Here is a 12441-nt window from a genome sequence, read left to right on the forward strand (position 1 = left end):
GCCTGGAGCTGTGAGCAAAGGGTCCCCTACTCAGTGCACATCCAAGCACAACAATCACAACCCTTATCCATACAAAAGATGGCAGAACTACACACTAGACAGTTACTAAAACGTGGACCTGTGCCTACCAAATATACAAACTTGCAATAAACGTAAAAGAATTAAACTACTAAGCACACAGGTAATTGTAAATAAGTTGCTTCTAGTTATAAGCTCATAAAATAATTCACAAATGAATGTTCTACTCTCCTGTTGTGCTGCAGAATGAGAAGCTGCTGGCTAACTAAGGTGTCTCACAAGAGCCCACCCAAATTCCCAGTCCATTACATACCAACAAAGTGGGCCAACCAAGGATGTACTGGTCATTCTGTATCGTCTGACAAGTGAACAGATAAGGCCAGTCAGTTTAGAAAGTGTAAATAAGAATGTAAGAGAGATAAAAATGCAATAGTACTGTGTTATTTTAAGTGAGTCCCTTTGTTAGCAGTATCCTAGAATCTTCATAAGGGGGAGGCATATTGGCAACAACCACAGACCAGACTTTAGTACCTTTTGAGGAGCGTGCAGGCAACTTGGTGTGTACCTATGAAATTCTGTTGCCAAATACTAGAATACTTTTGGCACAGCATGCTGCAACACCACAGCCTGCCATATCAGTGGTCTAGGTCTCCACATGCCATGACACAAAATCTTCCATAGTCATTTACGTGTGACTGGATGTGGGCTCCTGCCACAATATATCTGGCCATAACAGCTATAAATACTTACTGCTCAGTCCTCAGCAGTATTTGATTCTGTGCTACGACTGGTTCTGGGGCCTTTGACTGCAGCAGATGCTGAGAGATCCTCCATGCCAGCCATTGGTCAAATGTGGGGTCAAGCAACTTCAGCTTCAGCTAGTAACAACATCAGCTAGCCTCTGTTCTACAAGCTGCTACTAGATCTGATAGCTCCAGGTCTTGAGTCAGTGCCAATGAGTGAAGACCTTCTGTAGTGTGTCTTTGTCCAGGACTCTGGGCATTTCCAAGGCTCCTAGATTTGATGCAAGGCCTCTGGACACCCCACACATTCCACTGAGACTCTGATAAAAACCCCTGAGTATTGGAGAATTTTAATACTGAATTAGCTCTGCCCTCACCATAATACTGATAGAACACAGCCCACATTTCCCACCCACATGGTTCTAGGGCAGAGGCAACTATCCTGGCTGATAGTGGTGTCCACATTGCTGATACCATTACAGAACTCAAATGACATATGATTTTCTTCGTTTCCTTTGGTAAAACTAGTAAACTGTTTTCCTGAAATGATTAGAAATAACTGACATAGTTATCTCTAAATGGACTTGCTTAAATAATCAAGCATATTTCATTTAAAACATTTTAAATATTGAGTTTTGGTAAATTAGTTGTTACACAGTCTATACAAGTAAATGGAGTATCAATGTCATAAAAATTGTTGTGCAAATAATTTTAACTTATTTACATCTGCACTACATACTTACTCTGCCAGCCACTTACAGTGTATGGTGGAGGATACCACATACTACACACAGTACTCCTCACTTCCTTTCCTATTTCATTCATAAATGGAATGAGAGAAAAACAACTGTTATATGCCTCCATACAAGCTCTAATTTCTTTTATCTTGTCTTTGCAGTCCTTGTGCAAAGTGTAAATTGGCAACAATAGAATTGTTCTACAGTCAGCTGCAAATACCGGTTCTCTAATTTTTCTCAACAACATTTCACAAAGAAGAATATCATCTTTCCTCCGGGGATTCTCATTTGAGTTCACAAAGCATCTCCTTGACACTCACATGTGGATTGAACCTACTGATAACAAGTCTAGCAGTACACCTCTCTATCGTTTTGATGTCTTGCTTTAATCTGACCTGGTGAGGCTCCCAAACATTCAAACACCTCTCAAGAATAGGTCACACAAGTTCTCTATATGTTGTCTCCCTTATAGATGAGCTACAGTTTGTTAACACTTCCAGTAAACTGAAGTCAACCATTCACCTTCCCTACTACCATCCATATGACCTTGTTCCATTTCATATCACTTTGCAACATTATGCCTAGATATTTAATCAATGTGACTGGCGAGCAGCACATTGCTAATACTGTATTCAAATTTTAGAAGATTGTTTTTCTTCCTCATCTGCATTATCTTATATTTTTCTTCATTTAGAGCAAGCTGACATTGCTTAAATACACAGATAACAAATATTGGAATTTCCTAGAACATTGTGTTCACTTATAAGTAGGTGTACTTCTACTGGCGCAGTCAGTTCAACTCCATATGTGCTAAATAAAAGTACTTTCAGTGTGAATTGTTCTTGTTAATTGTGATTGATTCAGATTTAATAAAAAGCCAGTCTGACAAATACTCTGTTCAACTTGCTGGAATCAAACAGACTTTAGATTTTAAAATGTAATTATTTTGACACTAGAATTTTTAGCTCAGTTAGATAAATATGCTTTGTTATATCTTACCGCTTTTGGTACGCTGATGACGAATAAGCAGTTGAAGGAACTGGATTGTTAAAAGTGGCACCATTGGCATAAGCATCATATTGAGTTCCCACAGCACCAAGAGGCTGACTGAAGTAGGTGACATGTTCACAGGTGCCCAACAGGTAGCACAGCTTGATGCCAAAGAGTGGTAAGATAAGGGAAAGTATAGCAGCTATCACCAGTACTGCGAGAATGATAGCACCAGCAGAAGCCAGGAAGTACATCACGTTGGCTGGCAGGTCTTCTGTAACAGTCCTCAGGCCCACTGATGACATGCATACAGTTACACTAGACTCTGGCTATTTCTAACTACATTAATGTTTATATGATAAAGGTATAGCTGAGCATATCAGAAAAGAAAACCACGTGGCCAGACACTTCAACAAAAGAGTTGAACAAGGCAACTGTGTGTGTGTGTGTGTGTGTGTGTGTGTGTGTGTGTGTGTGTGTGCTATATGAAGTTTATCCTCTGGAAAACATAACATCATAAGCATACAGTGTAGTCTTCCACAGCTGTGCAGCTGTGTATTCTTTAGTTAAAACTTCCAGGCTGAGAGGCCATGGTCGATGTACAAGACTGTTTCCTGACATTTTGTCTCTAACTGTGGGAGACATCTTCTGAGGTAAAATGACTACTGCCACTAAAGTTTGAGGGGCTTTCACACTTACAGGGTGCATAGAGGACACAACCATACATCACATAATGCAGACTGTGTGACTCTCTCTGGATGGCATCATCATTCTTGATCAAAAATAAATGATTGCCATTCTGTTGGTGCAGTGTCAACATCCATATTTTATCTAACTTCAAAACTTCTTCTTTTCTATTAAAATTGTTATGGTGTTTATGAATCTCTATCTCTTATTTATACATGTGGGCATGATAATGTGAGACGGAAACCACAAAAAAAATTTCAGTGAGATGAGCATTTTAGCAATGACATTGCATTATCATCAGGCATGTATAGAGAAGCAATAGTGATTCATAAACACTGTAATAATTTTAATATAAAAGAAGAAGGTTTGAAGTCAGATAAAATACAAACATTGACTTTGTGCCAACAGAATTACAATCAGTTATTTTTGATTGAGAATGTTGATGCCTTCCAGAGATAACCACATAGTCAGCATCACACGATGTCTGGTGGTTCCCTCTATGACTCTATAAATGTGATATCCCTTGAAGCGTTAGTGGCAGTAACTGTTTTACCTCCTGCAGTTGGAAGTGAAACATCAGAAAACTGTTTTATACATCAACACAGCCTCTCAGGCCACAATTTTTAACTTAATCACATCAGAATGTCAGATGTACTACTTAGTGTCTATTTTATGCACCTGTTCAATGTTTTTACTTAAATTTGTGTTTTAAGATCTAATAGAAAACTCAAAATATCTTCACAGAGGCAATCTTGATATGAATAGAAATTTTATGAGTAAAATTATATATTTAGTTACAAAAACAAAGCAGTGATATAATTACACAGTCAAATCATGTGTAGTCTCACTTTGTAATGTATCAGTTGTATGAATACATTTGTAAAATGTCATGCCACTCACACGACAACAATGATAGAAGGATTTTATTTAATGGCAAGTTCATGGTAACTGTGAGTCATATCTAGACTCATGACACAGTGCACATTTCCTTGACTCTGTGTGTAAAAAAGAAGATTGAACTTTAATTTGAACTGGTTGGTTTTTGGGAGAGGAAGAGGAAAGCTGTGATTTATGCTTGGCTCATTCAGAGAATTTTCTTGGTTAACCGGGTCCCACGACTGATTTTCATTGCAGTGTGTAACTAAACTGTACAAGCATCATTTCATGTAGAGAATAGCTGTGAATCCAGGACACCCATACCCACACCCTAGCTCTCTGGAAAGCAAAAATATTGTTTAATAATCTGTATTGTGCAGACAGGTTCAGAACTGGAACTTTTCTGTGGCTAACTACAAGTCACCATTCATCTTACAAAACATTAAAAATACTCCATAATTCCAGATCTAGCTCCCCCCTCCCCCCCCCCAAAAAAAAAAGAAAACCAGAAACTCTCATATGGGTGCCCTTGCTATGAATGCTACGAAACAGTATTAGTTGTGTAAATAAACAGAAATATTGTTCAAAGGATAGATATTTACTAAATCTACCATGACTCTTGGAATATTTAAGAGTTGGATGATATCTGCACACCAAGAAAAGTGATCGCTGGTACGAGTCTGCAACCAGTCCAATTCTGTCAGCTTAGGAATTCTCTTTAATTGCAATTGTGTTTTGTTTTTTTCCAAATTCATGTACAGCACTATCAATTGGAACTGCTGATCATTATTCTGGAGAACAGGTCATATTGCACTAAAGCAATTTCTGATATGTTTGTCATGTCACTTTGAAGAGACAAGTTCAGTTCTAGAAGGCCAGAGAGTTCACAAGCTGCAGTTGGATGGAGCAGAACAGAATTTTTGCTGAGTAACAAACTCTTCTCCAATTCTACAAGGTTTTGACAGATGAATTATGGTCAAGTGGTATCTAATCAAAAAGCATATATCTGTTCACTGATTACTCAGAGGCTAAGAGTGAACTTCTGCTACAATTTTATGCCTAATAACCTAATTGTTTTAATAAGTACAAACTAATAATCTTCTTTCATAGAACATGTTTGAGAGTGATCCAGGCTAAATTTTGAAGCTCAGCAAAAATATTCTGACACACTTAAAGCTAGCTAACTTCTAGGTGGTAGTGTCAGAACATTTTCATAGTTAACCCTGATTTTTGAGTTAAAATATTATCCAGAGTCATTGATAGATAAGAATTTTTTGACTCAGTGAGATAGTTTGTAACCATTGAGTGAAATACAATCCCAGTGATGCACTTCGTAGGGGAAATTTCCTAGAGCAATTAGAATATTTAAGTATAATGACATAAGGCAACTGGTCCAGAACATATTGAGACATGTATGCCAATTGTGATTAAAAAATTCAAGAGTGTGGTATATTCAGTTGTGAGATCCTGTCCCCCAACAGGCCCATCATTACTGTGCTGTATTTGAAAAGAGTATATTCAATCTTTGTATGTTAAACCTTGCTATACATGACATATATGAAGGCTACTATATTCACAGAATTTCTTGAAAATGACTGTACTTGTGAGCATACAACCAACAAGTAACTGCCATTGTGGGGAATTTGTGTACCTAACACACCAATTGAGGTTGGCAGTGGTTGCCGTACTTGACTCATACTTACAAGGAGCAGGATTCAGATCCCCATCTAACAATCATGTTTTAGATGTACTGTGGTTTCACCAGGTCAATTAATGCTAAATGTTGGGACAGTTCTTTCAAAAATGACATAGCCAATTCCCTTCCCCAACATTACACTGTCTGAGCTGGTGCTTCATTTCTAATGATCATATTGCTGATGAGAAATTAAATCCTAACCATACCTTTTCCATGGGTAATTAATGGCATTGTTTTCTTTTCTACTGAGAGACTGTCATATTTATTGATAAGAATATAACATGTAAGGTGGCTAAAACATCTCCAAAATCTTGACACTGTTAGACAGAATAATGCATATGATACGGCATCCTGTCCAACATCAATTATTATCCTGCAGTTTCAAGCCAAAGATAAACTTTTTTTTCATTCTTGCCAACAATTCAAGGCAGCCAGAACTAACAGCAGTGTGAGTACAAAACTGAAAAAGTTTTCTGATGTCACAGGCTAGGTATTTGCATAATAGCCCAATAATGTTTTCTTGTATAAATAAAAATTCGATTGTCCATGACCAAACCTTAACATCTCAATGCAACATTTCAAATGTGCTATCTCTTAATGATAAAGAATAACATATTTTTGTGACATAATCAATGTATGCATGTTGCTTGATTCACAGTGCTGATTTCATAGTGTGTTCCATTATTTTAACACATTGGTAATAATTTTTTACAGTTTTAAATCCACACTGCCCTAATTATGTCCCCTACATTACTTTAACAGTCCACAACTGCTGTTTGAATATGAGGGCCCTACACCACAACCTCCCTCCCAGTCCAAATAAAAATTACTAATCATGATGCATGTACAATAACAACAGAAAATTGCAGTCAGCTATATATCTGTATATTGTTAAATGAAACCATCTGATTTTCAGATAATGTGAGGTGTATAAATATTGTGTGTTATGCAAAATCAAAACTGCAAAAATAAAGTTTGTACCAATATGAATGAGGAAAAAAAAAAGGACACTTGCAAATTCAATGCAATAACATACCAGGAAGATTCATCACAGGAAGAGAGTGTCTGTCAAGTGGTTCTGAATCATCTTCTGCTGTGTCATCTGCATATGAAGAAGCACTCATGCACAACAGAAGAATGACATAAAAGATGTGGAAAGCCATTCTGTAACAAAAAAGAAAAAAATTTACATTAAAACTTTCTCTTAAATAATAAACAGTAATTTCTACATTGCAACCAAGGCTGTTTTCTTCTCCACATCAAAACTTAATCAATAAAATTACTGGAAAGACAAATACATCTAGGGACCAGAAATGGAAGCTGAAACATTCTGGCTGCTGCATAGAAATCTAGTTAACATAAAAGTTTTTAGAGCATAGAATAGCAACAAGTTCTACAATAACTGTCACTAAATGTCCATCAGTAGATGCAGAGGAAGGCCACTATTACTATGACTGAAATGTCAGTTTTAACCATTTAATAAACAATGTTTTACAACATAAAGTTTGTCTGCACACAGAAAACTTTTATTAACTGATGCTGTCCAAAAATTCTGTACCCTTTCATGAATACAGTACAAAAAATACTGAAATTACTTAAATACGGCAAAAGAAAATTAACACAAAAGAGGTACTGAGATGTTTACAAAGCACCTATAGCCATGTCATATAATTGGACAGATAAAAATAGTGTACTCACGAAGCGGCAGGGGAGTTGATCGGAAGGAAGAGGGGTGAAGGAAAAGGACTGGTGAAGTATAAGCAATGGCGAGGGAAAAGTCACCCAAAACCCCAGGTCAGGGGAGACTCACCAGATGGGATGAGAAATCCAGTAATTTTTCACTGACCAGCCCTTTTGATTAACCCCTCTTCCTTCTCCTTCAGCGTTTCTGATGGAAGAAGGAGCCACTTGCTTTGAAAGGTTGCAAATTTCAATACCTTTATATGTGTGTTCTCCTGCTGCCACTTGGTAAGTAGATTTTTTATGTATCCAATTACATTCCATTCTCAAAAACTGATTATTTTTGTTCATATATACGAATGTCAGTGATTTTAAGAGGAATGATAACATATTGTGAAGCAAGATCACAGTGTTCCAAAATTATGTTATGTTAAATTAGCTATCAAAAATGGCAGAAAATTTTATCATCTAAGGAGAGACAGAAGGCACAGAGAGGTTCAATTACAGAAGTTACTAATAAAATTGAGAGAGCGTTGAAGAGCGAAGACAGCAGGAGGAATGTATTTCTGAACAAACGAAAAATACAGCTATATTCATAATAAGATTATAAGTAATATTATTATTAATAATAACACTGTGAAGACCATACTCCCAAACATGCTATATCTTTCAGACTTTGCTAAGCAGACTTCTGCTGTCTGGAAAGGAACTACAGTGATATCAAAGGCCTACCTGATACTTCTGTCAAGTTATTGCTAAGCCCCAGGAAATTGATATGAGGTTGGAAGGCATTACAGGGCTGGCAGTCTTTACAAGTGCTTCTTTGGAGTGTTAGTCATTGTCTTTCAATCATGAGATGTGATACTGTTGTGAGGAATTTCTGAATTCAGTTCTGGAACTATATTTTACTTCATTGTCAGAGTTTTTCATATTGGTGCAAAGGTTTTAAACATGCTCCTACAAATCATTATAAATTCAAAAGGAAATTAAAAACATACCATATTAGCCACTTTCAATTTATCTGAGTATCTGAATTTATGAATAGAAGATTCTGGTTAGCTTCACAAGTCATGTAGGTAGCTATTATTGTATGATTAATATTAATGCTTTCATTTAGATATTGTTGCTGTTGTGGTCTTCAGTCCAGAGTCTGGTTTGATGCAGCTCTCCATGCTACTCTATCCTCTGCAAGCCTCTTCATCACCAAGTAGCTACTCCAACCTACATCCTTCTGAATCTGCTTAGTGTTTTACACTCCGCACTTCCCTCCGATACTAAATTGGTGATCCCTTGATGCCTCAGAATGTGTCCTACCAACTGATCCCTCCTTCGAGTCTAATTGTGCCACAAATTCCTCTTCTCCCCAAGTCTATTCAGTACCTCCTCATTAGTTACATAATCTACCCATCTAATCTTCAGCACTCTTCCGTAGCACCTCTTCTCAAAAGCTTCTATTCTCTTCGTCTAAACTATTTATCATCCTTGTTTCGCTTCCATATATGGCTACACTCCATACAAATACTTTCAGAAAAGACTTCATGACACTTAAGCAGTCCTCCCATAGTCCATGTGTGACTGGATTGGAAAGTAACCCTAATCTGTGATATAATAAAAAGTACCCTTAGTTGTGTTCCTCATAGTGGTTTTTAGAGTATGGATGTAGATTTGGATGTGGAGGAAGAAGTTTATCATCATTTGAGTCAAAATTAGTGGTTGTCTGCATCAGGACCACAGATGCGAATCAGCGTTTCTTACTAGCAGATGAGTGCATTGTCTACGCTGAAGTTTAATGATCAAGATACTGGATACATCCCATATAAGTGAGATTCAAATCCATCTCCAGCTCTCCTGGTGTACATTTCAGTGGTAATCATAGTCCATTCATGGTGACTGTTCATAAAAATGTGGCTTCTTCTTTGACTATTATCCACCAAGGACACTTAATTATAACACTTATTTTGAAGGAATATGCATACCGTATTCTATAGAGTCCAACTTGACTATGAGTTTTCACTTATACTGTGTGAGCCAAGGAATATAGTACTTGTAAGAAGACACCATTGCTTCTTTACATTGCACTACTATCAATAATGCTACTGTCTTTTTGAGTTACTGATTAATGGTATGAGGTCTGTTATATATCTGATGTCACTGTAAACAAACACACAGAAAAGTCACTACCTTAACATGAGCAGACTCTTCCAACTATAATATTAATTTACTGTTTATCTTCTGTTACATGTTCAAAGTTTATGTAACTACATGAATAGCTTCAAAACTATAAAACTAGATACTTGTTTTACTGTGAATTTTATATATAGATCAGGACATATATTAGATACTTTAACCTGCAGAACAGAATACCACTATGAGCTCAGTAACAGAAATGAAACCAGCTTCAAAATTATTTTAATTTCTCATGTGTTGGCTTACACAGAGTGAGATAACATAGTGGTTAAGGCAATGTATTTGAATGGAATGAATGAGGATCATATGAATCTCTGAAAATACAGATTTAGAATTTTTGTAGATTTCCTAAATCACTTTAGGCAAATATCCTGCTCTGTTCTAGTCTAGTCTGAACTTTCCCTCCCTGTCTACTCACCTTGACCTTTCTCTGTTTTTTGTACAGATCAATTTCACCTGAATAAACTTTTGTTAATCAGTGAGTGAAAACAATGTCAGGATCATTGCCTTAACATATTTTTTATTGCCTACTTGAGTAAAAAACTAAAACCTCCGCCCAAACAGGCCCCTGAAGGTCCAATGGTTCTGACTGATCACTGTGTCATCCTCAGCCTATAGACATCACTGGATGCAGATATGGAGGAGCATGTGGTCAGCACACCACTCTCACAGCCACCGTCAGTTAACAAGACCGGAGTCACTACTTCTCATTCAAGTAGCTTCTCAATTTGTCTCACAGGAGCTGAATGCACTCCACTAGCCAACAGTGCTCAGCAACCCACTGGCCAAGCCCAATAGCACTTATCAGAATAGAACACTTATAAAACTGTAGCTGTCATTTTAAGAAGACATAAAGATATCACTCGTTCATTAACAAGTGTAACACTACTTATTATCAATAACAAAATAGATGCTGTCACCATGTTGTTACTATATGAAACAAACTCAATAATGTGTGACATAAAAGTATTTTAACTCAGATCACTGCATGAAAAAAAAAAGAGGACACAGAAACAAAGGAAACAACTGCCATTTCAAAAATTGGTAATGGCATGATGAAAAAGACCAATAAAGCTGAATTGCAGTGTACTTTTGGTGTGTCGAAAACAGCAATGAGTGTAAGTTGTAGCATTTTTCTTTTGTCCATAGGACAATGGACAAGATACAGGAGACTGTAGAGCTCAATATAAGCTGAACTGAGCTTTTGAGTTGCCTTGCTTGTTATCGGTCTGGATTAGTGACAGCAAAATTGAGAAATGAGAATTGCTAAGTTCTTGATTCCAAATCATTCTGGTTGTTCTCAAGAACTGACCTTGGTTCTCAGTTTTTAGTTCTCCATGTTTGGGTCTCGGTTCTCACTTCTAAGTCGTTTCTCAGATCTCATTTCTTACTTGTCACTTCCTAGTTCTCAGTTCTCGTTTCTTAGTTGTCACTTCTTATTTTTTGCTTTTCAGTTTCGGCTGTGTGTTCTTTTCCATTTACGAATAGGTGATCATAGTTTTCGGTTTTTAGTTTTGTATGTGTTTTCAGTTTATGCCTGTTGCTTTTTACTACAGGAATTTGAGCAACGTCATTGATTTCTTTTGTTAAACAAATTAAAAAGTTACAAGTTACGAAGTTAAATTGAAATACGTATTAAAACAACTAATATATTTGCAATGATAAATACATAGAACTATGTAAGGAAACTTTACGTTAACTGAAAGGTTTTCCAAATAGAAACAAGTGTTACCGAAAATAATGAAGGTGTTGTTAATGAGAAGCGGCAACAAATTCTGTGGGTTCCCGATAAATACGAGTAAAACCCACTGGGAAGCGACACAGAATTACGGTAGCTATGTGTCTAGGCGTTGTAAGTCGACCCCTGGCTAGGCACCAGGCGTTACTGACTGCAGCGGGGATCGCGGTTTCCAGACTAATAAGGGTAGGCCTATTTACGAGCGCTGTTCGTTTTTTGGGGTCCGATGGGTCGCGAAGTCGAAACCTTAGTGAAGATCAAAAATGTTTTATTATCAAAAGTTAGCTACACCTTCCAGCTACTGCTACATAGTCGCTGCTCCAACTTGGACATACATCGTAACGTTGTACCAACTTTCCAGTACCCTCATAATACAGGGGAACTGCCCGTGCTTTCCGACAATTCCCTATGCTGGTCTGCAGCTCGTTGTCTGTGCCCAAATGTAGTTTTCATAGCCAGTGGTTCATGTGACCAGAGACGGAACTTACAGGGAGCCATTGCTGGCTATATGGTGGTAATCAAACATGCTCACTGCACGTCCATAACTGAAAAGAGCGACGTGATGCGATCGCCGGGCGTACTAGACACTGTCCAGCACAGCTGTGCAAAGTCTCATTGAACTTTCACTGTGGTTTCCATTTTGTGACCGATCGAACCTCAATAAACGAACAGCCCTCGTATTTTAACATAATGAGGTTGCTGAAGACACCATTTGTATGGATCAGTTGCCAGATTTCAATTACGTATGGTTTTAGTACGTGAGAAATCATTTCTAAAGCCTGGTTTACACAGGAGTGACATAAGAAGACGAGAATATTCTCTCTAGTGTAAACGGTACCTAGCCGAACGAGAGCGTACACCGTTTTGTCGTGTTCGATTTGCATTCACGGATGCCCGCTCGTCTACCACTGATTCTCTTGTCTTTCGGCGGGTCATCAAAGGAAGTTCGCGTATGCTGCGCTTCAGCGCTAGCAGCACGAAGAGTATTCGTCTGCTGTTTTGCGAGTGAACAACCTTCGTTGTTGCATGAGCAGGGTGCGATTTGTGCTTTTACTAGTGGGGGAGGGGGGGGGGATGTCTTAGGGGGTT

At 37.7% G+C, this 12441-nt stretch overlaps 1 protein-coding gene across 1 annotated transcript in view; it reads right to left on the reverse strand.

Moving 5' to 3' along the window:
- Positions 1 to 12441, reverse strand: part of LOC126182507 (uncharacterized) — an 88573-nt gene that overhangs the window by 16158 nt on the left and 59974 nt on the right. Inside the window, exons 2-3 of the mRNA XM_049924859.1 lie at positions 6784 to 6911; positions 2498 to 2762 (exon numbers count right to left, since the gene is read on the reverse strand). Coding sequence (XP_049780816.1) covers positions 2498 to 2762; positions 6784 to 6911 — 393 coding nt within the window. The remainder of the gene's footprint in view (positions 1 to 2497; positions 2763 to 6783; positions 6912 to 12441) is intronic.

The sequence above is a fragment of the Schistocerca cancellata genome, chromosome 1, assembly GCF_023864275.1.
Source record: "Schistocerca cancellata isolate TAMUIC-IGC-003103 chromosome 1, iqSchCanc2.1, whole genome shotgun sequence".
Classification (NCBI taxonomy): Eukaryota; Metazoa; Arthropoda; class Insecta; order Orthoptera; family Acrididae; genus Schistocerca; species Schistocerca cancellata.